This window comes from Frieseomelitta varia, unplaced genomic scaffold (assembly GCF_011392965.1).
Source record: "Frieseomelitta varia isolate USP_RPSP 00005682 unplaced genomic scaffold, Fvar_1.2 scaffold_132, whole genome shotgun sequence".
NCBI classification, from domain to species: Eukaryota; Metazoa; Arthropoda; class Insecta; order Hymenoptera; family Apidae; genus Frieseomelitta; species Frieseomelitta varia.
Genome location: NW_025108995.1, coordinates 206,455 through 231,662, shown reverse-complemented (window position 1 = coordinate 231,662; position 25,208 = coordinate 206,455). Strand labels below are relative to the sequence as shown.

The window sequence follows — 25,208 nt, the reverse complement described above, 5'->3', positions numbered from 1 at the left end:
TTTTTTTTTCTTCTCCATCATCGTTCATCTTTGTTTTGGGCAAACCGCGTTTTCTCTTGTTGTTAGTGTTGCGAAAAATTGACTACGGTTTAAGTTAGAGTTGCGAGAAAATGATAATCGTGTTTGTTTTAGAGTTGCGAATTGTGATTTCGCGATTGTGAATTTTTAAAGTTGTCTTAGAGTTGTACAGAATAAAATTCATCTTGTTTTTTATTGTTTTGAATTAAATTATAGAGTTATTACTTTTAATTAATTTTACAGTGTTAGAGTATTTGAAGTAACTTTTCATTCGTACAGTTTTGTATTGTTAATAATAATTTTCATTGAGTTTAGCTTTAGAACTAGTTTCGCGACATTATTTCATCGCGATTTCCAGTTTTATTTTTACTGTTAGCATTGCGACAATGAATGATCGCGTTTCGTGATGTAGCGTTGCGTTTACAAAATGCCCAGATTCTTCCACTGAATTCGTGGAAGGCTGTTTCCTGCTCCTGGATCATCTGATGCAGTTACAAGAGTTGTACAGAAGTAGTTATTCATCAGCAACCTCCAGCATGGTTGCACTGGACGCGTCGCAATTAGTGTTGCGCATTTTTAATCACGAGTGCATGTATTAATAACGTCTTCTACTTATTTTCGGGAGTTTTAAACATGACGAAGCACTCGTCGTGTTTGATTTTGAAAATTTCCTTTTTCACAATTAATGTTTGCGAATTAGTGTTGCGAAGCAAGATACGGTTCGTTCCTCGGATTCGTAACGTACAGTAGCCCTTCTGGTTATTGTATTGTTGAGTAGGAAATGCTTGTTTTTTAATAGCCCTTCTGGCTATTGTATCGCGGTTTCCTTTTCAGTAATCCAGCCCTTCTGGCTGTTCATTTGCCTTTTTTCCCCCAAATGTCGGTTCTCTTTCAGTGGTGTGGAATTTTTGTGTTAAATTTTTTAAACTATTAATCCAACAAATAAGTCTGTTACAGATTTCTCAACTACAAATGGGTGAAAGATGGGATAACATGGACTATGAAATTTAGTAGGAATGATGCCTGGGTCCTACCTAATGGTAATTATATATATCTTGTTATGTTTATTTAACATATTTTTTCACATGAACAAAAAAAGGTTGCGCATAGAATTCGTTAAGTATAGAAAATTCTATGTAATATTCAAATCAAAATGGTCGTTACAAATGTTAATGGCGGAAGTAATACGAGTTGATCACGTGAAAGACGATGTCGTTGAGAATTTGAGTATCATTCCGCTCTGTTATCTTCTTCTGTAGATCAACTTTTAATCGTTTGGAAGTTCTTTCGAAAAGAACTGTTAGGTATTCAATGATGAAGAATGGTAGTCATCATAGTTGAAGTGTAATATTTTAATAGTAATTATAATGAAGTTACAGGTTGCTTTTATACAATATGTATAGATAGAGTCATAATATAATCGCTCTTAATTAGTATGATCGACATAAGTATGCTTAATCAATCTGTAAGTTTGTTATCGACTATTAGTCAGAGAGAAGGATAAAAAGAGAGATATGTAGAACACGTATCCGTAAACTCTTATGTGAAAAAGAACAAGATAACTTTCTATATTGTTAACGCCATTATCAAAATGCTATTCACAAACGTTGTCTGGGAATGATAAAAAGAAGAGGAGGATCTTTCTTTCTCGGGATTTTTTTCCTTATGTTTTCATACATGCCTGCATCTGTACAAAATTCAAAAGTTACATATCTTTTTCAATGAACATTCTTAAACATCGGGAATGGGATTTTATTAACTTTCCAAATAATAAAAATAAACGCAACAATTGTACGCTTCTATAAAGTGTACGTCTCGTAACCATGTCAAAATAAATTGACATGATCGCATTCATATTTATAATATATGCATATGTACAGTGAAGAGCATAATTGTACCAATAATAAAGAACAGTTGTCGATAATTTATATTGATATAATTTCGCAAAAAAGGATCATATAACGATACTGAAACTAAATTTTCAAGAAAGAAATATCCTCAGTTTCGCATCCTACATGATGCAGTCAGTTTCAAAAAAACACGAACTCACGACATCAAAGTAGAGACTTCATGTTTTAAAAGAGATTGAGTAAATTTTCGAATCAAATTTATATGATCTTTCTTTACATAGTAATTATATATAAGTTATATATGAGTTTAAATTCGACAATTTTTCGTCATTATTAGTGCAATTATTCATTTCATTATTATTAGCAATTATGCTCTTGACTGTATATCTATAATATATATATTAAAAATTGCGGAAAAATTCTGCATTTCTTTTTTCTTTTTTACAAACATTAAATTATTTATTAGAAATTTGTACACTGATTTCCACAAAACTGATTCTTTTAATTACACGCTTGTTTCGCTAATTATCGTCCTCGTCGCTTTGGCTTCGCATCATCCAAGAACATATGCACGTATTTGCCTATCTATTTAAGTACGAATTTGACGAGGTTCTCTCAATTGTTTTCCATTGAGAATTGCAACAATCGAACTACTCTCTAAAAAACGAAAATAAAAAGGTTGATGCTTACTTTTCTCCCGACTCCGATATTTTTGAATCGCTTCACGCGTACTAAATAATAGGGGTGTGCGGGTATCCGACATTTCGGGTTCGGGTCGGGTCGGGTCCCGAAAGTTTGTGATACTCGGGTACCCGAAAAATCTGTAATATTTGAGTACCCATCATTGGTCAGAGTGATAATTTTTCAATCGGACTTTACATTTATTCCTCCAAATTTATAAATATTTTTGTATTCTATATAAGTGAAATCAAATTTGAAAAATCCACAAGCAAAAAAAACAGTTGATAATATTATATGAAAATATTACATGAAAACTATATTATTTTAAATTACCGTGAAGAAAACATAATTGTTCAACTTTTTGGGGTATTAATTTTGTTCACGTGACTGTTACAACGTTGCCAGCATCTGACAATAAGCCTTCTTTTATTTGGGTTTCCTTTTTAGTCGGTCGAAAGCCGAGAGTCGCCAAGAGCACTTGACATTATCTTCGCAGTTATCCATGCATCTTTTTGTTAATTTAGTATACATTGTATACGCGAGTTCCCTGTGAGTTTTATTTTTTATTTATTTCCGAACTCTTCGTCAAAAACCAAGACTGCTCATGTTTACTAACGATGTAGAATTTTCGTGATACCTTGTAGCTGTGTAACTTAACAAAACCGATAGTTTTTCTTATTCCGCATAAATAAAAGAAACGCTAACTTATTTTTAAAACATACTTTCCCGAAAAAGTTATATAATTTACATTTTACAATCAATCGAAAATCATTATTCAAGTATTCATTTAATAGAATCGTATATAAGCTGCATTAATTATGTCGTTGAGTAAATGCGGACTGAATACTCTTACTATGCCTGTTTTTTTTTTTTTTATCGTTGATAATAGCAGCAATATTGTAAATTCCATTGAGTCTAATAAAGATTGAAGAAAGAATAAGTATAAAATCCGATTGAAAAATCACCCGACTCGCGACGTAATATTCGAGTATATAATATCCGAATATTATAAATTTTAAAGTTCCCGAGTCGATCTAAGCACTATCCGACTTCGATGTCGGGTACCCGCAAACCCCTACTAAATAACACTAAAGGAGGGTATATCGAGTTTTAGATACTTGAATCAGAACTGATTTTCAAGTCGTCGAGGGAAAAATGGTTATTCGAACAGTTATCAGTTATCGTGCGCAATGAAAAGCATGTAGGAACTACGCTATTGAACAACTTGTCCGTAACGAATATGAACATGTGTATGTGACGATGTAGACGTGTGTATGTGTTTGTATGTATGATGAAAGATAGTGAATTTCGTTCGATCTCTTCTGTTCTCACTCTTGCGGTGCAAAAACATAGAAACTTGGAAAACAAAAGCTCACCGGATAGGAGAATGTTTGCGGATTACCATAAACGCACTTTTCTTTAGTCTTGTAACATGTTTTTGTTCTTAAAGTTCAATTCTATGAAATTCTCAAATCAACACTCTTTTCATTGCCAGTTACTTAGAAACACGATCGATTCGAATTTTCCTACGGTTATAACGTCCGTAGCAGTTCTATGGGCTTCACTAAAACAGCATTTCCGCGAACGATTTCCATCTTTTTCAAGCCGTTCGTCCTATGGGCTATGTCGAAATCTCGATAACTGGCTCGGCCGTGTTATTGTTAAGCAATTCCTGCTTCTCCCTCAGCTTCAGATCATACTGCGGCGGTGGAGTCGATTCTTTGGCTTCTGCAGGCGATAAGCCATCCGCTTCATCCAAAGGAGAGACTCCTTCCTCGCTATCCTCGTCTTCGTCATACTCCGTTTCCATCTTAGACTCGTGAATCTCGTGAAGTCTACCGGGCAAATAGGCCGGGTGAGGGGGTAATCCGTAGCCAGCCTCACCGCCGTATGTCACCTTCCCCATGAACGACCTAATTTCGTCAAAATACGTGTCCTCCCGTTCATTTTCATTGCTGCTCCCCGGTGAATCCGCCACGGAAACAACGCCACTGCCGTCGTCGGCTTCGTGTTTCTTTAAATGTCTGTCTAAATTCGTCTGTTGGCCAAAACATCTCTCGCAGAGTGGACACTTGAACGGTCTCTGCTTGTCGTGGATATTTCTTACGTGCCGCTGAAGGTTACTAGAGATGCTGAAGGACCGTTCGCAGTACTTGCATTTGTAAGGTTGTTCGCCGGTGTGTGTGCGTAAATGTCTTGTCAAATTGGCGGATCTGGGGAATACCTTGCCGCAAAACTTGCAGGAATATCGGTCTTTCATTTTGCCGTGAGCGTGATGATGATGGTGATGATGGTGAGGTGGAATCACGGTGTCCTGGAAGGGTTTCACGCCGGGGAACGGTCCCAGTGGCGGCCTGGCAAGCAGGTCGAATCCTCCGCTTCCTGGCCTAGCGCCGCTGAGCCCGTTCATGAGTGTTCCTAAAAAAGGAAGTCCACGCGGTGTCCCGAACGGTGGTAGCGGTGGCAAGAGTCTCGGTTCTGTTCCGCTTCCAGGAGGCGGTGGTCCGCCTGGAAATCCTGGAAAGGAACTCGTTGGTCCGCGGTACATGGCCTCCAGAAACATTGGATGAATCGGTCTGGGATACGCCATGTGCGGTGTGCTAGTAGGCGGTTGTTCTGCGGGTAAACTAATTTTTAATTGAGGACTTCTGGCCACGTCCTTGGAATCGACTTCCATCAGCATGGACGTCTCTTCCTCTGGTTTCGGAGGATCCAGAGGAGCAGGAACTTCCTCCATCGGTGCTGGCGTAGGCGATGGGCTCCTTCTGTTGGCAACGTTCACGTTCGTCCGTTGTTTCTTTGTTTGCACTCTCAGGTCCAAAGGCTGATCCGTTGTCTCTTCGTTCGTAGTTTTCGATACGTTTTCAGGGTCCGCCTTCTTCTCGTTGCTCCTATCTTTCTCTCGTTTCTTGGAAGGATCGTCGTCGCTCTCCGGGGTTGGTTGAACGGGTGGTCTAGCCGGGGATGGTCTGAAGGAGGACGTAGCTTCCTCGGCCGTTGAGGGTGATATCTTGCTATGTTGCGGCAGAACCCTCGGCGGAGTGAAGCGTTCTTTCTTTGGACTGTCGCATCTCTTCTCAGCTTCCTCGATTTTTGGAGGAAACAGCAAAGGAGTGTTCAAGAAATTGGACGCATTTGGAAAAATCCCTGGATACGGTCCCATTAGACTAGGCGGATAGAAAGGCAAGCCTCCCGGGAGACTAACGGGAGGTCTAGGATAGACGAGAAATGGGCTAGGCGCCGGAGTCGGTAATTGTGGCATCGCGCCAGGTGGACCGGTTGGCGGCGTTGAATCGCAGAATCGCTTATGCTTTGATAACGAAGTGACCGTGCTGAACGACTGTCCGCATTTAACGCACTTGATCTGCATACGGCAATCCGCGTGCATGCGTTTGTGTCGGCATAAGTTTGAGAACTGAGTGTACGCTTTGAAGCACACCTCGCACTGGAACGGCTTCACGCTGCTGTGGATATGGGTGTGCTGCTTAAGGCCGGAACTGGTGGCGAACGTCTTTCCGCACTCAGTGCACGCGTGACTCCTCGCGCCCACGTGATGGGTCCTGATGTGTCGCTGCAGGTTCGACGGGTCCGTGAAGACCTGCGGTTTGTCCGACTGTTAGCGAAACTTTGAAGATGTTACTCCGAAAATGAACGTGTCGTGCTTTGTCGCGACGTTGTCGAAGGTGATGCTTACCTTTGGACAGTTCTCGCAGGGGTAGTTCCGGAGATCACCGTGAACGATCGCACGATGACGAACCAGCAGTGGCCGCCAGGCGTACGCACGAGGACAGCTGTCGCAACGATGCTGTTCCGCTGGGTATCTGTGACAGGTAACCACGTGGCTATCCAACCTGAAAGGAAAATATCAAGAACTTTCAAGAAATTCGTCACTACGTCCAGATATCTCTTACTAAAATTTTACACCGAACCTTCTACGTTACATCCTCGTTCCAACAACGGTCGAACAAATCAACCCTTAAATTCAATATTCAAGAATGACAAGCCCGTCCAGAAGAACGGCACTCTGTTGTCGGTAAAAAACCCTGGAAACTCGAGCGTAATCGGGTCGAAATCTCGGAGCGAGTCGAGCAAGAAACCTCAGATATAATCGATCCGGGGCAGCGCACCGACGAAGACTGCGCTCGGTGCAGTCGAGGATGATGACTAAGTGACTCCGGTAGCGCGGCAGCGGGCAAGCTCTCGCGTAATAACGATCACACGCCCCCGAAGGAAGAGGGTGGTCATCGTGTATATACAAAGAAACTAAGAGAGAAGGAGAGAGGAAGGGAGAAAGAGAGAGAGAGAGAGAGAGAGTGAGAGAGTCGCGACAGTGTTGATGGTGGTGAGGTTCAACACGAACAACGCTCGTTGCAAGAGCGGGGTGTCGCGAGCTGGCCACGGGTTATGGTCACAGGATGTGCCATGGTGTGGTGGCGGCATTGATTTTACACCCTCGAACACACGTGTCGCGTGAAACCTATTCGTGGTGAGATAGTAGGTTCACGGTGACGGTGCGCTATGCCAGATGAGCTGCGGGCACGCGACGCCTTCGATGATGCATAAGGGGGTGGCTCGATGCAACCAAATGCGGATCTCGCGCGTACTTTATGTGCCACAACAGGTGACTCTGCCGAGCCGAGGTTCACGGAAGCGGCTGGTGTCGCGGTCTGTCGCCAAACCGGGAAACAGATGCCGGAACCGGCCGAAATAGATGTCCGAAATTGGACCAACAATACCGTGGTTATGCAATGCTGAAAAACTTTTCGCCACCTTGATTGCGAAAACTAATGTTCGTCCAAGGAAAACGCCTAATGAAATAAGTATTGCGGCACATATTTGCTAATGCAAAAAGATGAGAGTATTTGTTTTCAATTAGAAGGCAGCAATCTGTTACGACAAACACCCCCTTTCACTTTGGACTTGTGAATCGTGGGAAGAAACTCGAAAGCAAATAACTCGTACGAGCTTTCATACGACGATCGCATCGGTTAAGTATTTGACTTTTCGTTTAATGACGCTACGCAAACAGCGTCGACCCCTGAAAAAGCCATCGTAATTCTGAAGGCAACCCTCGAAATGGCTCGCGTGCTCGGGGGTCCCTCTTTCCGCACAGTGCGCGGCTAACGTTCAGATTTCGAGTGGATAACGCGCCTCTCGTTCCTGTATTTTGTCGATTAACGAATAACTTATCATTCAAATCAGACGATCGAACGATTACCAGAATGTTCGATCTGTTGTTTCGTTTGAGCATTAACGTTAGATATGAAAGTTCGTATTTAATATCGATATACCGTTCAGCATTCAAACAATAGAAATAAATTTTTACGAGGAGTATACATCAAACTCAATCGCGAGTAATTCGTTACCAGTGTGACGTTAGGGGGGACAATTGCCGACGATCTGATTTCAAGAGCATACGACGAGTTATGAATTCTTTATAAGCTTCGTATCGTTGATTTTACGACGATTTCTCGGCTTACAAAACATAATGAGTCTGTTACTCGCCGATCAAGATTCGAGAGGATCGAGGACGAAGCAATTTGAATTTCAAGTTTCAATGATTTTCTTCAAATGAAATGCTTATTAACCCATTAAGGGTTGATAGATATATATTATTATCATTGGGCTTAATTATTATTATAAATTACGTGCAACATTTCACCTATACTTTTGTTCAACTATTATCGAATTCTATTTTTTTAATACGGTGTCTACGAAAAAAACGAATGTCAAAAATTTGCGTAATATTTGCATTTAGCTATTTCGAAAAAATTTTAAGGAATTGAAGTATTTGTCAACATTTGCAACAAACCATTGTTCGATCCTTAAGAGTGAATTATAAGTCATTAATTCAACAAAGAAGCTTATCAAGATGAAATGTACGACTTTGGAAAATACTCACAGTTCAATGTCTTGAAACGGTTTGTCGCAGACCGGACACCTGGTCTCACCTTCCTCGTCGTCCTCTTTATCCTCGTCTACGGTGCCACTATGTTGCGAGGCTGCAAGCACAAGAAAAAAAGAGACACGTGAAACGACCCTGCGGAAAGAGAAACGGAGATAGGATGGAAGTCATAATTCCGTTCCACTTTGTGACGGGCTGCGGCTCTATAAATTACACCCCCGAGAACGATGATACGTGACCCGTCCTGGTGTGGGCGAATTACGTGATCGAGAAGCGCGCGGGGAGCCAACAGAGAGTGGCGTGACAAGTGGACGCCGGGATTGTTCCTGAATTATTAAATCAAACCAGCACTATACGTTTTATCTATCCGCCGAAGAACTCGCCCTGTCCACGAGTATCCTGCGGACGCGTTCATTTTTCCATCTGTGTCGCGTTTCTTTTGTTTTATGACAGAAGCGATGAAACACTGCCTTTTTAAAACTGTGTTACGTTATTCTATAAATAATGCGGTTTTTATGAGAGTTATGTTTGAAATAATCGAAGTTGTCAGTAAGTTGGAATAGAAAACTCGATACAGGAAGAATTCTAAAAAAAAATATGCTAAAATTCTTAAAAAGTAAATATTCTAAAAAAACAATTTAAAAATAATGAATTCCTCGTTAGCCAATTTCCTGTGTTCGTCCAATGTAAGGAAACCAACGACCGTGTTACTTTATAGGATGACCTATAATAACTATAACGCTGCTTCCACGTTTTCTTTCTTTCTTTTTTTTTCAATCATTTTAATCAAAGATTGACGACACGATTTCTTTTTAAAAGTTCAAAAGTGGAATAAAAAATTCCAAATTAAACACGTTAAACACGAGCCCTGAATGCAAAAGGGATGAAGTAGAGATTCAACGCGAGTAAACACATCACAGTCACTACGAAGTACCTTCTGTCGCTAGTCGGTCACGATGCCGCATTCAACGAAGACAATGGATACAATGATGCACCAGTTAGCTGGTAGCACGTTATTCCGCAACTGAAAACGCAAACGGGGTGTCGGGGACCGCTTCCTATTGGTAACAGCGAGGTCGCAGACCAACCAATCACAGGTGAGACGCGTTTGCCCCCTGCGGCCTCTATTCACCCCCGACTGACAAGAGCAACGGCAGGTAAAATCAGGAGTCCGTGAACAAGACAGCATGTAATTTTTAATGACGGAGATTCCAGACCGATCCAACGGTCATGGTGATGTATGCATATTCCCTCGAAAAGCCTCAGTCGTAAGAAAATGAACTTAAAATATAATATTTTCGTTTGGCATTTTATTACAACTAAATATATTTGTACAACATTAATGTTTGCAAGTCTATGGTAAACTAATGAAATTATATTACAATAAAGAAAAATGTACGATTTGTTGAATGATTGAGTTTTTTCGCTTCAGAAAAGCCAGTAAAATATTTTATCTCGCAGAATGTAAAATGTAAACCTTCATCTTGTATATATAAAACCGTAGAGGAATTACTTTTAAATTGTAATAGATTGGCTAATATAATGTCGAAGCTAGCTGCGGACGAATTGAAAACGTGAAAGTAATTAGACAGTCGATGTTCGTTGATCGACTATTAGCCAGGTGAATGGCAAAGTCGAAACGATACTCGTCCACTAACGGTTATTTAAATCTGCCGCTACACTTGTCTTAACCATATGGTCAGGCGATGGCCCCCAACGGACCTTCATGGGAACCGGGCACAGCCCCTATACCACCAACTACGCCCTTCACCACGCATCTAACCCCCCCATAGAACGTTAATCGTTCCTCCATCCACGACTAATTTGAAACGGCACGCCGTGAATTTAAACAATGAAGAATGCGGTCGATCTCGCAATTTGCTAAACGGAGTCGTGCGCCGTTCTTTCAAAAAATGATCCCATAGACTACAGTGGATAGAGACAAAAAGTATGTCAACGGTTTCGTGAAAGGGAAAAATTTGAATACACAATATAAATCATTTAATGCAATAGTAGCATAAGTCAATTTTTCAGCTTGTTTGCTTGGATACCACAATTTGAAAGCATAGCTTCAATTTTATATTATAGATAGGTATAACTTCATAATAATCCACATAAAAGGAATGTAACGTTCTTTGATATTATTATATTTTACAGTATCTTTATCATTCCGACTAAATGTTTTTAATTTACATCATTTTTGAATTGCTTGGTGTGAATTTCTTTCAAATTTAATTGACTTTTAACGACGGATAGTTACGAACGTTTCTGATATATCAGGTTTTATATAAAAAAAACATTAGTATGTATGTACGTGTAACGTTTTTTTTTTTTTTTTTCATTCAACCAAATTCAAAAAATCAATTATCACCTATTAAGGAGCAAGCAAAATTATATACTTTAATTTTTTAAAATATCATAAAGCTGTAGGATGGCGACAGGAAAAAATAACAAGCGAATACTTTCATGAGCATGATGTTAATAAAAAAATTCGACAATGTAAATTGATCAAGAAAGAACTGCAAACGAAATGTTGTATTTATGCAACATTGTACCTGAATGGGTTAAAGATAGTTTCCTTCTGAATTTGCAAACACAAGTGCGTACAATACTGCTAATGTCTGAAGCAATTCTATAGACTACGTTCTATGACGTTATCAAAAATTTCCATCATTTTTGTTTTCAAACTTTCTATCACGAAAAATACATCCTTTTAACTATCTTAATTTTTGGAAAAAGATAGAAATCTAGCTAACAGAGTGGGTGTTTAAGCATAGTGACATTCAATCAAAAAATGTTCCGCAAATTATGTGAGTAAGTTTGTTGTCTAATATAAATGAAATTCATCCGTCCAATTTTTGCCTATGCAATTTCACTCGTTGCGTGAAGCGATCAAAATGAATTTCGTGACATTATTGCTAATTATAATGACATATGCGGCTGTTTATCATCCCCTTGTCCCTCTTGATTCTCAAACTATAAGGTCAATCTACCATATAAAAATATACTAAATTTCTTTGAGAGAAAGTGTGTGTTACAAACTAATATTGGTATTGTGCCTTGTTGTCAAGCACGTTACGAAAAAAAAAAAAAAAACTGGCGGAATGTGACGTCGTAGAAAGTCAACAGGTGGGATCTACTGGCAACACCCTCTGCAGCCGTGTCAGTTGGCGGTTGTATGGGAAAAAGTAACGGAAATCAATATATCCGTGGCATCGTGACAGACCAGGATCAAGTGGATGGCTTGAAGAATTCGAGCGAGATACCGGAAACCAAAACCCCCTAGTGCTAAAAATATGCTAATCACTTGCACGCACTGCGAACGACGAAAGTTCAACGAAGGAGTCAAATTTTTGAACAAAGGATTCGTAATTCGAATTCGCGAATTCCAGAATCACTATTTTCCACGGAACATTGTGAAATGTCAAACGAGACGTACCATTAGTTTGATGAATCAGATAGGGTCGTCACTTATTTTAATTCGCCCTTCGCGCGAGCCCGCGCGCATGCCACCCCCTTCGAAAACAGCATCGCGTGCCCTTTTATGCGCGGATACCCCTTTTTTTTCTAGGCTATACCCTTTCTTTTTTTCTTCTGTGAGCCATGAGACCAGGTTACGCGCGTGTTAATCGACAATACCAGGCCATAAATTATCCACGACCCTAAATAGAGCCATCCAGGGAGGAAAAAGAGATGTATCTCGTGGCTGGAACGAAAAGTGGCGGGGAAAATGAGCACGGGGCAAAATCGAGCGCCGCGAAAAATCAAAACCATAACTCACCGTTAACTGCTGCCGCCAGTTGCATCTACGCCCCACGATATACACGATATACGCCTCGTGCGCGAGCGTGGTTTACCGAATCGTCGCAAAAAAATGCGCCTGTCTCGCCATCATAAAAACGTCCTATCGCTCGTCATTCGACGAAGGATCAACGCGTACGCGTAACTACCTATCGAGAATGCGTTTCGTTCGCGAACGTACCAGTTTGCCGCTTTGATCGCCCAGAGACGACGAGAACAATCGAGCGCAAATAAAACCGGTATATGCCCGAGAGCTTGCCCGAATATATCGGTATATTTTTTTCGTGACGCAGACGAATCGTGTTGAAAAAAAAAAAAAAAAAGAAAGAAAACTGTTTTCCAAACGTTTCAAACGCATAAAGGAGATTTTGTCGCCGTTTTAATGCGGTTCTATGCATAGTCGCGCCCCCATGCAGTCGCGTTAAAGCGATTCCCCCTCGCATCCCTCCGCACCAGTGAAAAAAATGATCCGCTCAAGGGAGACGGAGCAGAGATGTCCCTCGCAAGGGTTGCCACGGGGTGTACGCCGTTTGTTTGACATCATTATTCCCGCTGCACGCACCAGATTGCCAGGCATTTCTCGTGAAAACGGCATCGTCGGATTAACGACGATAAAGCTGTACATTTTTCCGTGTTCTATGGGTGATAGTCGTTTTTAGATTATTACGATCCTCGAGGGGAGAAGAACACGAACAACATGTGCAGACATGTTGCAGACAACTACATAGAAATCGTGTATTATCGTAGCGATTGAAGAAAAATGTAATTATCGACCGAGTCAATGCAGTTATTTTTCCTCTATTAATCGTGTATTTACAGCCTGCCCTTATATTGTTTGTTCCGATTATTTTTATTTTGTATTGTTTTATTTTTAATTCAATTCATCAAGAACCAAGCCAACTCGTCATACTTTAATTTTATTAAATTACATAAAAATGGAATTTCTTTTCGTAAACTTAATAACTTTAATAATTTAAAAATAATCGACTGAAATAAATTTTATACATTAGGTCAATTGGCCCATAATGAGTTAATAATTAAAACATAATTTAGAGCCTAGAAAAATAAAGAATTTTCGTTTATTAAAATTCCTCTTACACGAAGAACTCCCTTTTCTTAATATTCGAGTTATTGATATTCGATCGTATAAATAATAATAATTAACATGACATTAATAATAATAATATATTTTTGCAATTATTATTCTTTAACAATCACTAGAAATCAGATTAATTAGTATGGGACTCTGCATTCGCCAGTAGAGGATTAAGTGCACTTGCACTGTTTTGCTACAAGTACTCTTCAATTCTCGGCTCTCTGATCAAACTTCTGTAATAACGAATAAACAATCGTTGAGATCGTTCGAGTGAACTTCCGGAATAGCCAGGAATTGTCCCGAAATCGAGACCGGTGTTGGCGACGGAAGAAATCCGCCTCCCTTTCTTTCGCAGACAATTTATATCAAGCGGAGAACACAGAAAGTGGGTCGAAATCTTCGAAATTTTAATTGGCACGAGGGTGAGACCGATTTAATTAAGAACCAGTCGGCTGTGCTCCGTGTCTTCTGTCCTCGGAGGAGACGTTTACGAGTCGGCGAAATTACGGGGAAAAATCGCCGGCGAATTAACCGTAGACACCGCGCCGCCTCCAACTTTCATAATAATCCCGCTTTTAATTACCGCGACATCTGCGTGTCGCGTATAACCCCCTTTAATCTCTGCCTGGCAGTCATCCGGATCCTGACCATCGCGCACGAGTTACAACCAGATAATTGTCGAGCAGCCAGGCACCTAGGTGGCAACCCCTCTTTGCAAATGTCGCGAATATATTTCCCGCGCTTCACCTAATGAAAGTCGAAGACAAATGGCAGAACGGGAGAACGAAAGTTTCCCTCTCGCTGTTGAATTTGCAACTTTGTTTCTTTTTTTTTTTTTTTTTTTTTCTTTCCCCTGTAAGAATCGAGGCGCAGTTGGGCGAACGACGATTTAAATGTGAAATTTGAAGTGACACCACACGAGGCGAGGTCAACACGCGGCACGAGTACGTCTATCTCGCGATAATCAGCGCTTATTACGATAAAAGGGGGTTAATACGCAACGGCCGACCAGGTGAATCACGCCAGAATCACGGGTGCATGACGAACAGCTCGTGCAGTCAACGATTCACGATTTACCTTCTGGCCTCCCTCGCATCACAGCGGCAATTCCGCTTTCCGAAGACACCTGCCCTCCCTCATCGTCCTTTCCACGTTTGCGCGCGATCCCGCGCAAGTGCGCACGAGTTACGATGTGTATCGGCCCGAGAAGTCGTAAAGCCAGCTTGCCCCGCCTGCTCGACGATCGGCAATATTTTAATGGGTTTGATTATCTGTTCGTTCGCCCCGCGTTCGTTTCCGCCGTGTCACGTCAGTTGGCGAACAGTCGCTCCGGTTCCCGATCGATCTTGCCTCCCAACTTGGAAGAGCAAATTTCCAACGAGCTCGTGTTATTGTTACTCCATTGTCCGAGCGAGTAACCGGTTCGCAGGCTAATAAATCGTCGGTTAGAGAGACGTTCGGTGGAGAGGCACGTTAATGGTCGCGGTAACGCGTGAAAAGAGATCGGCAAGCCCGCGCGTCCCTTCTCGCGCGAAGATCGCATCGCATCGCATCGCGCGTTCGATACTCACCGGTCTCTCGATCGCTTCTGTCCTCTGTAGTATTCTCGCCAAACATATCCTGCAATTGAAGAGGTTCTCGAACACCGAGAAACAGCTCTTCACCGGCCGCTATGTCCCTCACCGCCTCGTACACCATCTGCGAACAATGACACCCTTGAATCTTCCGACCCTCTCTCGTTACCTTTCATCGCGAATTGTCTCGAGCTTCTTCGAAAACAATCTCGAGTACCTGCTCGATCAGAATGCCAAGATGATGCTTCGATAATTATGAATGGCGTTAAGAAGGACAGAAGATCGGTTAAGTAGCAAATGTTCGCCGAGAGAGCCAGGAAATTGAAATAATACAATAATTTCGAGTTCCCTGCCACGTTCGTCAATATCGCAGTTTTCAGCGGCGGATACTTTCCAGCGAGTCCACAACAGTCGAAAGCAATGAAAGGATCTTTATGATATCGTCAGAGGGCCCCCGAAAAGTCATTACAACGGCGATTCTGTAGGGCACTGATAGAGCCGGGCCACATCCCCCATTCCCACAGCGATTGCGAACAGGGCGTATAGGAAGTTACCGAAACGACCCCGTGGGGTGACTTAATAACTAAACACCCTGTATACACGTAGCTTAGGGAGCGCCCACAACGCAGCCAACAACCACGTGCCACCGTTCACACAGATAGAAAATCCAAACGACAGGAGGTCAGGATCAACCTCAAATTGACACCGTGACCTCCGATGTCTCTGCTCGATTAATAGAAAATCATCCTCAAAGTTCGCGGAATTGTTTTCTGCGAAAGAACGCTCTTTCGCTGAGACACGATATCGTCTTTTTCATGAAACACTTATTGTTAGATACAGATTAGATTAGACTGCGGATTTTCATGCGTTTGCGGAAACTTTTTAAGTATAGAAAGATAGAATTCATATAATGCGGGAAAATATGTATATAAAGTATATGTATATCCATGATGATAGCTCATGAAACAAACCTTTGTCCTTTTTCTTCAACTGATTTTTCAAAAATATAAGTCAGCATAAAAATTCGTAGTCTAATTACAACGACCAATAGGTATATCGTCCAGTTAGAATCCAAAATTATTGTCCTAAATCTACGTTTAAAGATTTAATGATTCTGATCTTATTTTTAATAATTTTTGAGTAACTTTAATGCGAAATAATACAATGATAATGAACTCGAATTTTGATTGAAAATGATACATCTTTTCCTCGTGATCTTCAATTCATCTTGATCGCTAATGACAATACTCTACGAGTCTTAAAAACTTTGAGCACAATGAATTAACCTTGGACTTTCAAATTTCAGTTTTAATTTAATGGGAGTTTGTATATATAATTTATATAATCGAATTCCTTTGAAAAGATAATGAGACAATAAATGAATACATAAATTTTCAAATGATAACGACATACGTATTAATACAATTATTAATTTAAAATAAGATGCGATCACAACAAATTCAATTGTTCACTTGATAAGAGTTAGGTATAGGTACTTGAATCTCGATAGTGAACGTATGTATATTGAAGATTATTGAAGAATAATTTTTCTTCATAAGTGAAAATGACTATAGTTCGAGCGATTATTAAACAGATAAAAATTCCCAGTTTCAGGAGAATACGTACTGGCTACGTATGTCGAAATAAACTTGGCGACCAGCGTAGTTGCGTGCGAATGAAGAGCGAGAGAATGAAAATTTTGAAGTAGTTGTATTTGGCAGTTTCAAATCTAAACGTAAATCTACAAACTTGGTCGCGGTTTCCGTTCCATCGTCGTCTCATTAGCGAGTCACGGAAACATGGCAGCGTGGGCGCGTGTTTTTTTATTAGTTTCGCTGGCAAACGTAAAATTACAAACTACAACTGCGTCTGATACCGTGTAATTATTCCTTCCTGCAACTGTCGATTCAGTGTCAGTTGCACTCGAAACCGAATTTGTTAGTGGTCAATACTGAACGCCACGCGCCAAGTCACTACATATCGACTTGTAAAACAATTATCGAAGGTCGCAGGTGAAAATGGAAACATTCGTCGCGACTGCGAACTTGTGCGATCGTTACATAAACCACTGGCAAAGCCGAACCGTGCAGTCGTTGTGTTTTATTTTACATTTATACTATGCGGAATCTTTTATTTATTTATTTATTCATTTTTTTTTTTTTTATTATCGGTTATTACCTGTCCACCAATAAGCACGTGTCGCATATTAACGGCGTGCGGACTGCTAGTGCTTCGAATATACTTCAACCAATTATTCGTTTCGTGAGAAGCGTCCAACCACCCCCTTACTCCACTTCCAGCTGTACGAACCTGAAAAAAATCATTTTCCCATGATGTACCACTAAAAAACTACCCATAGGACATTCTTTCTTTTTCTTTTTCTTTTTCTTTCTAACATTATCGCACCTGACATTAATATTGACACTGCGAGAAACGCATTAAGAATCGCAATAAATATCTATTGAGAAATCGTGGCTAGTGCACGTGCGGAAAATAGTAGGACCGTCAACTTCCGGAGGCGAACCGCAGTGTTTCGAACCCGGGGCGTTGCGTTTAACGGACTACCGCTCACGGATATTGCCCTCTCATCACCCAGTGTTACTTGTCGCTCCAGCATCCATTGGGGTCTGTTCTCCCTACTTTTAGGGCGAGACAAGTGATTTTTTTCAATTGTCTTGCGCGACCGCGCTACACTCCGAGACGCTTGGCCAACCAAGCGTCTCACCCTGATACGCCCCTGGACAGTCCGCTTTCCGATGCTTTTCCCAACCAATTCTCACCCTCGTCTCACACTGTAAACACATTTCACACTTCTATCGAGGACCTTTTTGTCTACAGTCATTTTAGAAGAACCATCGGACATCATCAATGTACGATTGAATTTTAGTTTCAAGTAACATTGACACGTTCGCCGCCACACGCGTGAATTCTCGTTTCTTTCTCGACATACCCCACAACAATAAGTGATGGAATCGCTTTTCAACTATTTATTATATATACTGTCAGTGCAGGAATATCGAATGTTTTCTACGTGCTGAATCTTGGTTTACAATATTTAAATTTCCGTTGAGCATTGTTTTAATCGTAATTTATCGTTTCTCACACAATCTACACCTAAACGGTTTCGAATATGATTGGTTGATTAAGCCAGTATGGTTCTAATAAAAACGAGTTAGACACATTTATTCTTCAAATCAAGAAACATTTTACTCTCCAGCTTAGAAACGTTCATTCTTCAAGTCGAGAAACAGTTATTCTTTAAATTAGAAACTGTAATCGTGTGATCTTCAGTTAGAAACATTTTACTCTCGTCAGATACAGTATAAACGTTCAACTTGTACAGTGTTTATTTTTAATGTTAATAGATGTGATTCTGCAAGATATTCGCGAAGACAGTTAATTATCAATCTCAAGTTCAGTTGGATAAGAAGTTCACAGTCTTTTGCTACAAGATTAAACCCAAACTCGAATATCCAGTTCATGCAATCAATAACAATTTAGCTTTTTTATTGAGAGAAAAAAATAATAGAAAGGTTTTACATCAGTGAGAAACGAACATATTTCGTAATAATTTGTGATGTTTTATTAATGAAGTATTTAAAATTGAAGTAAAAAATAAGCGGCACTATGATACATGATATTAAAAGTGAAATATCATTGAATTCTTTTCTCATTTTATAAATGTGCGAGGATTATACCTATAGAGAATCAATTCAGTATAAGTCATTTGTTATTAAAAATTTCCTTTTGTTGATATTCATTTCGCAGAACAGTTTAGCGACTATAATAATTATATTAATAATGTATTATTATACTCTATATTAATAATATATTATTATACTCTTTAGTAATTAGAAGAATTATATTATTACTTTAAAATATATATTGCAATAAAATATATATTGCAAAATATCCAATGTATAACTTTTTATAATAATTGGTATATAACTATAACTATATAAAACGATTTTTTATTAAGATTCTCATCTTTTAATATTGCCAAAAGTATAAATTTGTATAAAAATGCGCAGTCTAAACTGTTTTGTCAAAGATTTTGTCAACAAAAGAGCTCTTCTGAGTTCATTCTCCACACGTTGCGCATTTTTGGTTTCACTTCGTTGAATTTCACAGAATATGAAATTCCTACTTTAGAAAAGATTTCAAGGCTCCCTTATCAGAGATATCTAAAAACATCTCTTTCTCTCGAGGCTAGAGAGCCTCATCCTTCGGTCGGTTACTCCACCACCTGCTGGTGACGAACACAACTAGATGTGCCCATAAAAATCAATGAATCACGATGGATAAGTGTCTACCTCGCAGGTAAGTAACCTAGCAGGTTACTAATTCCCGAATAGTTATTTTCTACGAAGAGATTTGCTCATCCGCATACTTTGGATAATCCGCGGCCCAAAAATATAAGATAAGCTAGCAGAGATTTATTTAAACGCTCTAAACGTTTCCATGATCTTGATTGTGTTTCTGAATATTACACTTGAACGTTAATAAAAGATAGATCCTCTTCGAAATACTAGGAAGCTAAAAAATATCAAATGATCTTTGCATACTTGTAGTGTATGAAAATCTAGGTACAACCGATTGAATGGTGATTTTACAAGAAAAAAATAAATTGATAAAGAAAAAGAGTGACATTTTTTCATTTGAGACTTCGTTTTCGAGATAATTGCATCTGAAAATTTCTTGAGTATACTTGAATTTGCTTAATTCCGGACTGGAGAAAAGTGAATAATGGATAAGGAAGAGATTATTTTATGTACCATAACAATATGATTCAAAGATTAAACAGTTGTTTAGAAATGAATAGTCACTATTTTGAACATTTAATAAACGTAGAATGTCTATTTTTATTACTCTATCGGTAGCACTTTTTGTGCACTCTCCAAATCCCTTAATGCTATTGAATTTGAAAAAAAAAGTTTGTCAATAGCTATGCCCAAGAGAATAATTTGTAACGCTTCATCTAATTTATCCTGTACATAAACGAAATGTTTTCATTTTACGGTTCGAGATAGTAGAATGTGAACATGTTTAATTAAAAATTAGCTTCTAAAACTTCGGACACTGGCACACATGTTCTTTTTTGAATTGAAAAAGTAATTAAAATCTGTTTGAACTATTCACTACAAAGTGAATCTGCTCAACAATGAAAACAAAAGACTCGCTGTCGATATAAATGAATAAATGAGACGTCAATCAAACAAAAGATTCAATCATTTTTTCTTCACTTTAAAAAAATTCGTCTCTAGAAAGGTTAACAAATTTTGAAGTTCGATTCTTTCAAAAAAAAAAAAAAAAAAAAAGCTAATTTACCGAATAAAATAGCCGATAACTCATCCTTAATAACTCTGTACCAAAAAAAAAAAAAAAAAAAACAAAAAAAAATGAAAAAATATTCCTCTTCTTCGTCTATATACTTTTGCACGTAGAATCACCATCTAGCCGGTTGTATCATTTACAAATGAAGATGTTTAAATGTCCAAGACTTTTAAGATGTTTGTAACAAGTGACACGTTCGTGACAGTATTTGTAACGAAAAGTACACGAGATTTCCTGTTTCGGCGACTTCAATGATTACCTAAGACGTGTCAGTCCCATCGAGTATCATTGGTTGACGCAAGGGACCAACAATAATGGCCTATAATGTTTGGCGGACAGGAAAACGGAGAGAAGGAAAGGGAGATGGCACGATTCTTTCGGCACTCATAATGGCCAGTTTAGGCTACCGGGTTTGCTAAGGAGCGTTTCTGGAAAATGGGCACGAACGAGCCACGTCACAATAGAGCTCCTGGCTGTGCAACGCGACAGATTAGGATCTCACGCGAGTGACACCTTTCACCGTGATGCGCCAACTTGCTACTTACTCGTGCAGCAGAGCATTTTCGTCAGGAAAAATGGAAACTTGTTAAAATTCCCACTTCGTACTCAGGATCTCAAAGATTTTTCCAAGAACGGCATCATCAACGTATTCGTAAACGCTGACAATAAGTATTTTTCTCTTAGGGATTTAAGTTTCGAACTTGGACCGGATCGGAAGATATCGGATGGCCTCGGATAGATTCCCGATACAAATAGTTCAAAATGAGTGCATAGTGGCTTCTAAATTGTGCTACGATTTCGCGTCGATTAATTACTGACCCGAAATTAAAAATTGTTGACTAATTACCGGAACTATTCGACATTTTCTCTACACTTTCTTTCTTTACATATTTCCTTCGTGCAAAATTGTAATTCAATTACAATTACGATTACAATTCGATTCCACTACAATGACCATTCAAGCGGTGTTAGGCTAATTAAATTTTACTTCGTATTTAATTTTGCTTTGTATTTCATGTTCTTCGTTATAGATATTAGTAACAAAATTAAATTAAATTAAGAACTTTAAAATTAATCTTGCTAGTTTTCGGGTAAATACTGTCTAATTGTTCCTATTTCTTTAAGAATTTTATATTTGTGGAACAAACAACATGTATCGAATTTATGATCGTATTCTTAACAATTTCGATACATGTTTTTTGAAAAATGTAAAGTTCAAAAAGAAAAAAATAGTCTTTCATAAAAATATCGCAAAAGATACGAAGACTGTAGTAAGATTAAGTAATTTGACCCCTAGTTTTCATTGATCTAATATTCTTGACAATACCATTTGAGAATTAATATTGAAACGATCCGAGATTTGAATTTTATCTTTTCTGACATTCGTATCACTATCGAGCTTTTTATTTTCAAAGTCAGCTGCCGAGCTTGCGAGTAGGAATTTCGATCCGCTTTGTCGGCAAGCGCGGACATGTGCTAACAATCCGAAGGACAGATTTGTCTAGCCATGGATCTCGTTCATTCCCATGTTCGTGACGCAGAAAGCAACGGTGAACGATGAGGGGTTCACCGGGGAAGTCCTCCCTTTGCAACCGAAGCGCGCATTAACATCGGAACTCTTTGAAATTAAAAGCGAAAATACCCATTTCGGGAAAAGCGAATAGGGACACTCGAAATCTGTTGCTCCGGCTACCGGACCGGTTGTTCCTTCTATCGAATCCGAAAGAATTAATTACGAGCGGCGTATTATCTTTGGACAATAACGACGAACATCGGCAAAGCCCTGAGGAAAACCGGCGGTTCAAAGGGTGGGCGAAAAAAAAAGAAAATGCGAGTTAAATGGAAGGTGGTGGGCGACGAGGAAAGGAGAAGAGAGGGAGCGACCGAGTCGACGGGCAACACGCGAATAAATTATAATTGCATGATTCCTTGAGCCTCTTTAACGGCACACGCCGCTCGTCGCCGCGAAATTGCTAAAATTGGCAGAAATGCGCCATGACCATTTTAATTACATCTCCGGTGTTCGTGCTGATTTTTCTCTATGAACTTTCATCCTCTAGAACACCGAGCGATATTCACAGTTCGACGGTTAGAAGGCAACGATGATAATTGAACGTCGCGCCCGTTGACTTTCACGCGAGAAAATAGTATAATGAACGCGCGGGAATATCTGTAAACTTCTGCTGGTAAATCGGAAAATTTTTCCTTTTTCTTCCCTTTCCACGTAACGTATGTGTGTGTGTGTGCTCATGTTTCATTCTATTGAGTCACTCACGATTCAATACTTTTAACCGATTGGATCAAATAATATCATCATTTGTTTCGATTAATTCATACTACAATCTCAATTTGTCGTATCCTGACAAAGATCGTCGAAGATGAGTGAACTCAATCTTGTCTGGTATTGTAAACATGTTTCTTGATTTACCATCAATCCATGATTTTTTGAATTTTAGAAACATTAGTATACCTACATTGTCGAAGTTTCCGCCATTTACGAAATGGAATGTAATGTGAAATATTTTCCTTTGGTTTTTCTATTCATCAAACTGGGATGAATCCATATTGATCCATTATTTTCTACTTTTCTTTGACATTTTCTTTATTTTCTTCGTTCAACGTCATAGTGGGTTTTTATGCATTTACGGGAAATTTAAAGATATAAAATTCGTGACAATGCACGTGATATGAAAAGATAAAATATCCAAAGTATAGTATATTTTTATAATACTTGGTTATATAATAGAATTGTTTTTCAATTATATTCTGAAATATACGATTTTGCTGATATTCGTAATAATCAATTCGTTATGCAAAACTATTGCCATTATATGGGAAGAAAATGATTACGAATTGAAGTATGAAGGTGAAAAATCTGTAATTTTGAAAGCAAAATATGACCGGAATATATTGCCGTACGTAAGCAACACTCGGGAGAAGCAATCGAACCGAGAGCAAGCCAAGAACTAATCGATAGTGCGAACGGAGCCTCGAAACTCACCGCTGAGAAAATCCTTCGAAAACCTAATTTGCTCGTTCGCGCGGACAAAAAGGCCGTGCTTGCCAACTGAGAGAAAGGGACGAGAAATCGGAAGAAGCGACAAGAGACGGACAAGGCGCATCACAGGCGTTCGGTTGATCTGCAGGACACACGGTCAGAGGATTCCCCGTTTCGCCCGGCATGGGGCCCGGCAGGACACAGTCGTCGTTTCGCACAAAACGCGCGATCTCTCCTCCTTTTTTGCCCCTTTTGTAATCTCACACCTTCGACAAAACCGAACCGACGAAAGATCTTTCCACGTCGGTTGGATTTTACCGAAAATACCCCACGAGAAAGGAGATCGGGCCAGACACAACGCGGCACACAGATCCTCGTGGATCCTCCTCTCTCAATGGACCCTCATAATCGGCGAGTTCCGCGTCGTTTCCACGTTTCTCGAGGATCAACTGTCGCACGAGGGGTGAGGAGGGGAAAGAGGAAGAGATAGAGAAAGAGAAAGAGAGGAACGATCGTGATCTTTTGCCATCCAACTCGACGTTTCTATCTGCTGCCGATTCCTCCGGAACGTTATCCTATGGAACGTGTCCATTCACAAATTAGAATAACTGTTACCCCAGGTCAGGCGTTCCTCGCGTCGATCCTTTCTTCGGAATCTCTTCAAAGACGTTCGTCCCTTTTTCGGCTCGAATGAAACGCTACTCGACGGATACGTCGTTAAACGCGGTAATGCTCGACGATATTTAATTTGTACGGCGAATGGAAATATAAGTCGGGTCGGAGCGGACTGGCGTGTAAAAATAAATGAAAAATGTTGTCGTCGGAGTAATTTTAATGTACCGAGCGTAACGGCCGCGAGGGGAGAGAGAGAGAGAGAGAGAGAGAGAGAGAGAGAGAGAGAGAGAGAGAGGAAGGGGGAGATGGTGGAAACGAGAGAGAGACAGAAAGGGAGAAAGAGACCCGGTTCGACGCGGTAACGAGGGACGAAAGTTATGAATAAAATGGATCGATAGCATATGATAGTAGCGTGATGGTCGACGCAAAAATGCTTTTAGCCGACACAGCGTGTCCTCCCCCTCCTCGAAAATCGAGCTCGCAACTTTCCCGATTCGTCAACTTCGCGGCACTTCGATTCCACAGCTTCTCCTCGCATAATTTTACTACCGTCTTTCCTTCTTTCCTTTTCTCTTCTTTCCTCTCTCTCTCTCTTTCTCTCTCTCTCTTCTCGCGACGCGGCTCCTTCTCTCGGTCTGATTCCGGTCAAACGTCCTGCAAAGTAGTTTACAATGGCCGATAACAAGAACTGTCGAATCCTCCGGGGCTGATCGGAGTCACGGCCGGCGCGTAGATCACAACGGCGACAGTGAACCGTCATTAACGTCGTGTGACGCAACAATGGCGTATCGGATCCCATTTTCATCCCCCAACCTCCCCCTCCCCGCCTCCCCCGATTCGTCGACACCGGGGCAAAAGAGAGGCTCGTAAACATCGTTGTGCCCCGGGCGCAGCGGTGAGTTTCCCAGAGTTTCCCAGAAATTCGTTGGGCGTCGCACGCCGGGCAGACTGAAACCGGGGTCAATTATCATCCCCTAAATAACAGGACTGTTTACGATTTCAGGCGTCGTGCAGCGGCAGCGCGATCCCCCGACCGAACGCGGCATTAGCCATGGCAACATCTTTGCTTAATTCCCTCTTAGTTTAAAGCCCGCCCCTCGGGAGAAGATCGTAGACGACTCGGTCCGACTACCGAAGTCTCCTGCCTTTCTTAATTGGCCCTTGTGTAATTAATTTCCGCCGATCGTTCGAGCAGTTCTAGCGAATCCGTTGCCGTTGTTCAACTCTGTCGGTGTTTCGACGGCCTGTTATTTTTCGACGATATTGCCGAAAGGAGCAATTATTTCGTCGAATCCCCGCTGCCGTTTCGGCGAACGAGAATTCGCGCGGCGACGGT

At 40.3% G+C, this 25,208-nt stretch overlaps 1 protein-coding gene across 1 annotated transcript; it reads right to left on the bottom strand.

The window, feature by feature from the left end:
• Positions 1-2,830: 2,830 nt before the first annotated feature.
• On the bottom strand, positions 2,831-17,231 carry LOC122530149 (transcription factor hamlet-like). Its single transcript, XM_043656847.1, has 5 exons — positions 17,104-17,231; positions 14,923-15,049; positions 8,452-8,551; positions 6,244-6,400; positions 2,831-6,147 (listed from the first exon to the last, which is right to left on the bottom strand). Exons 1-5 carry the CDS (start codon positions 17,128-17,130, stop codon positions 4,171-4,173), a joined length of 2,388 nt encoding a protein of 795 aa, XP_043512782.1. The 5' UTR covers positions 17,131-17,231; the 3' UTR covers positions 2,831-4,170.
• Between the last annotated feature and the right edge of the window lie 7,977 nt (positions 17,232-25,208).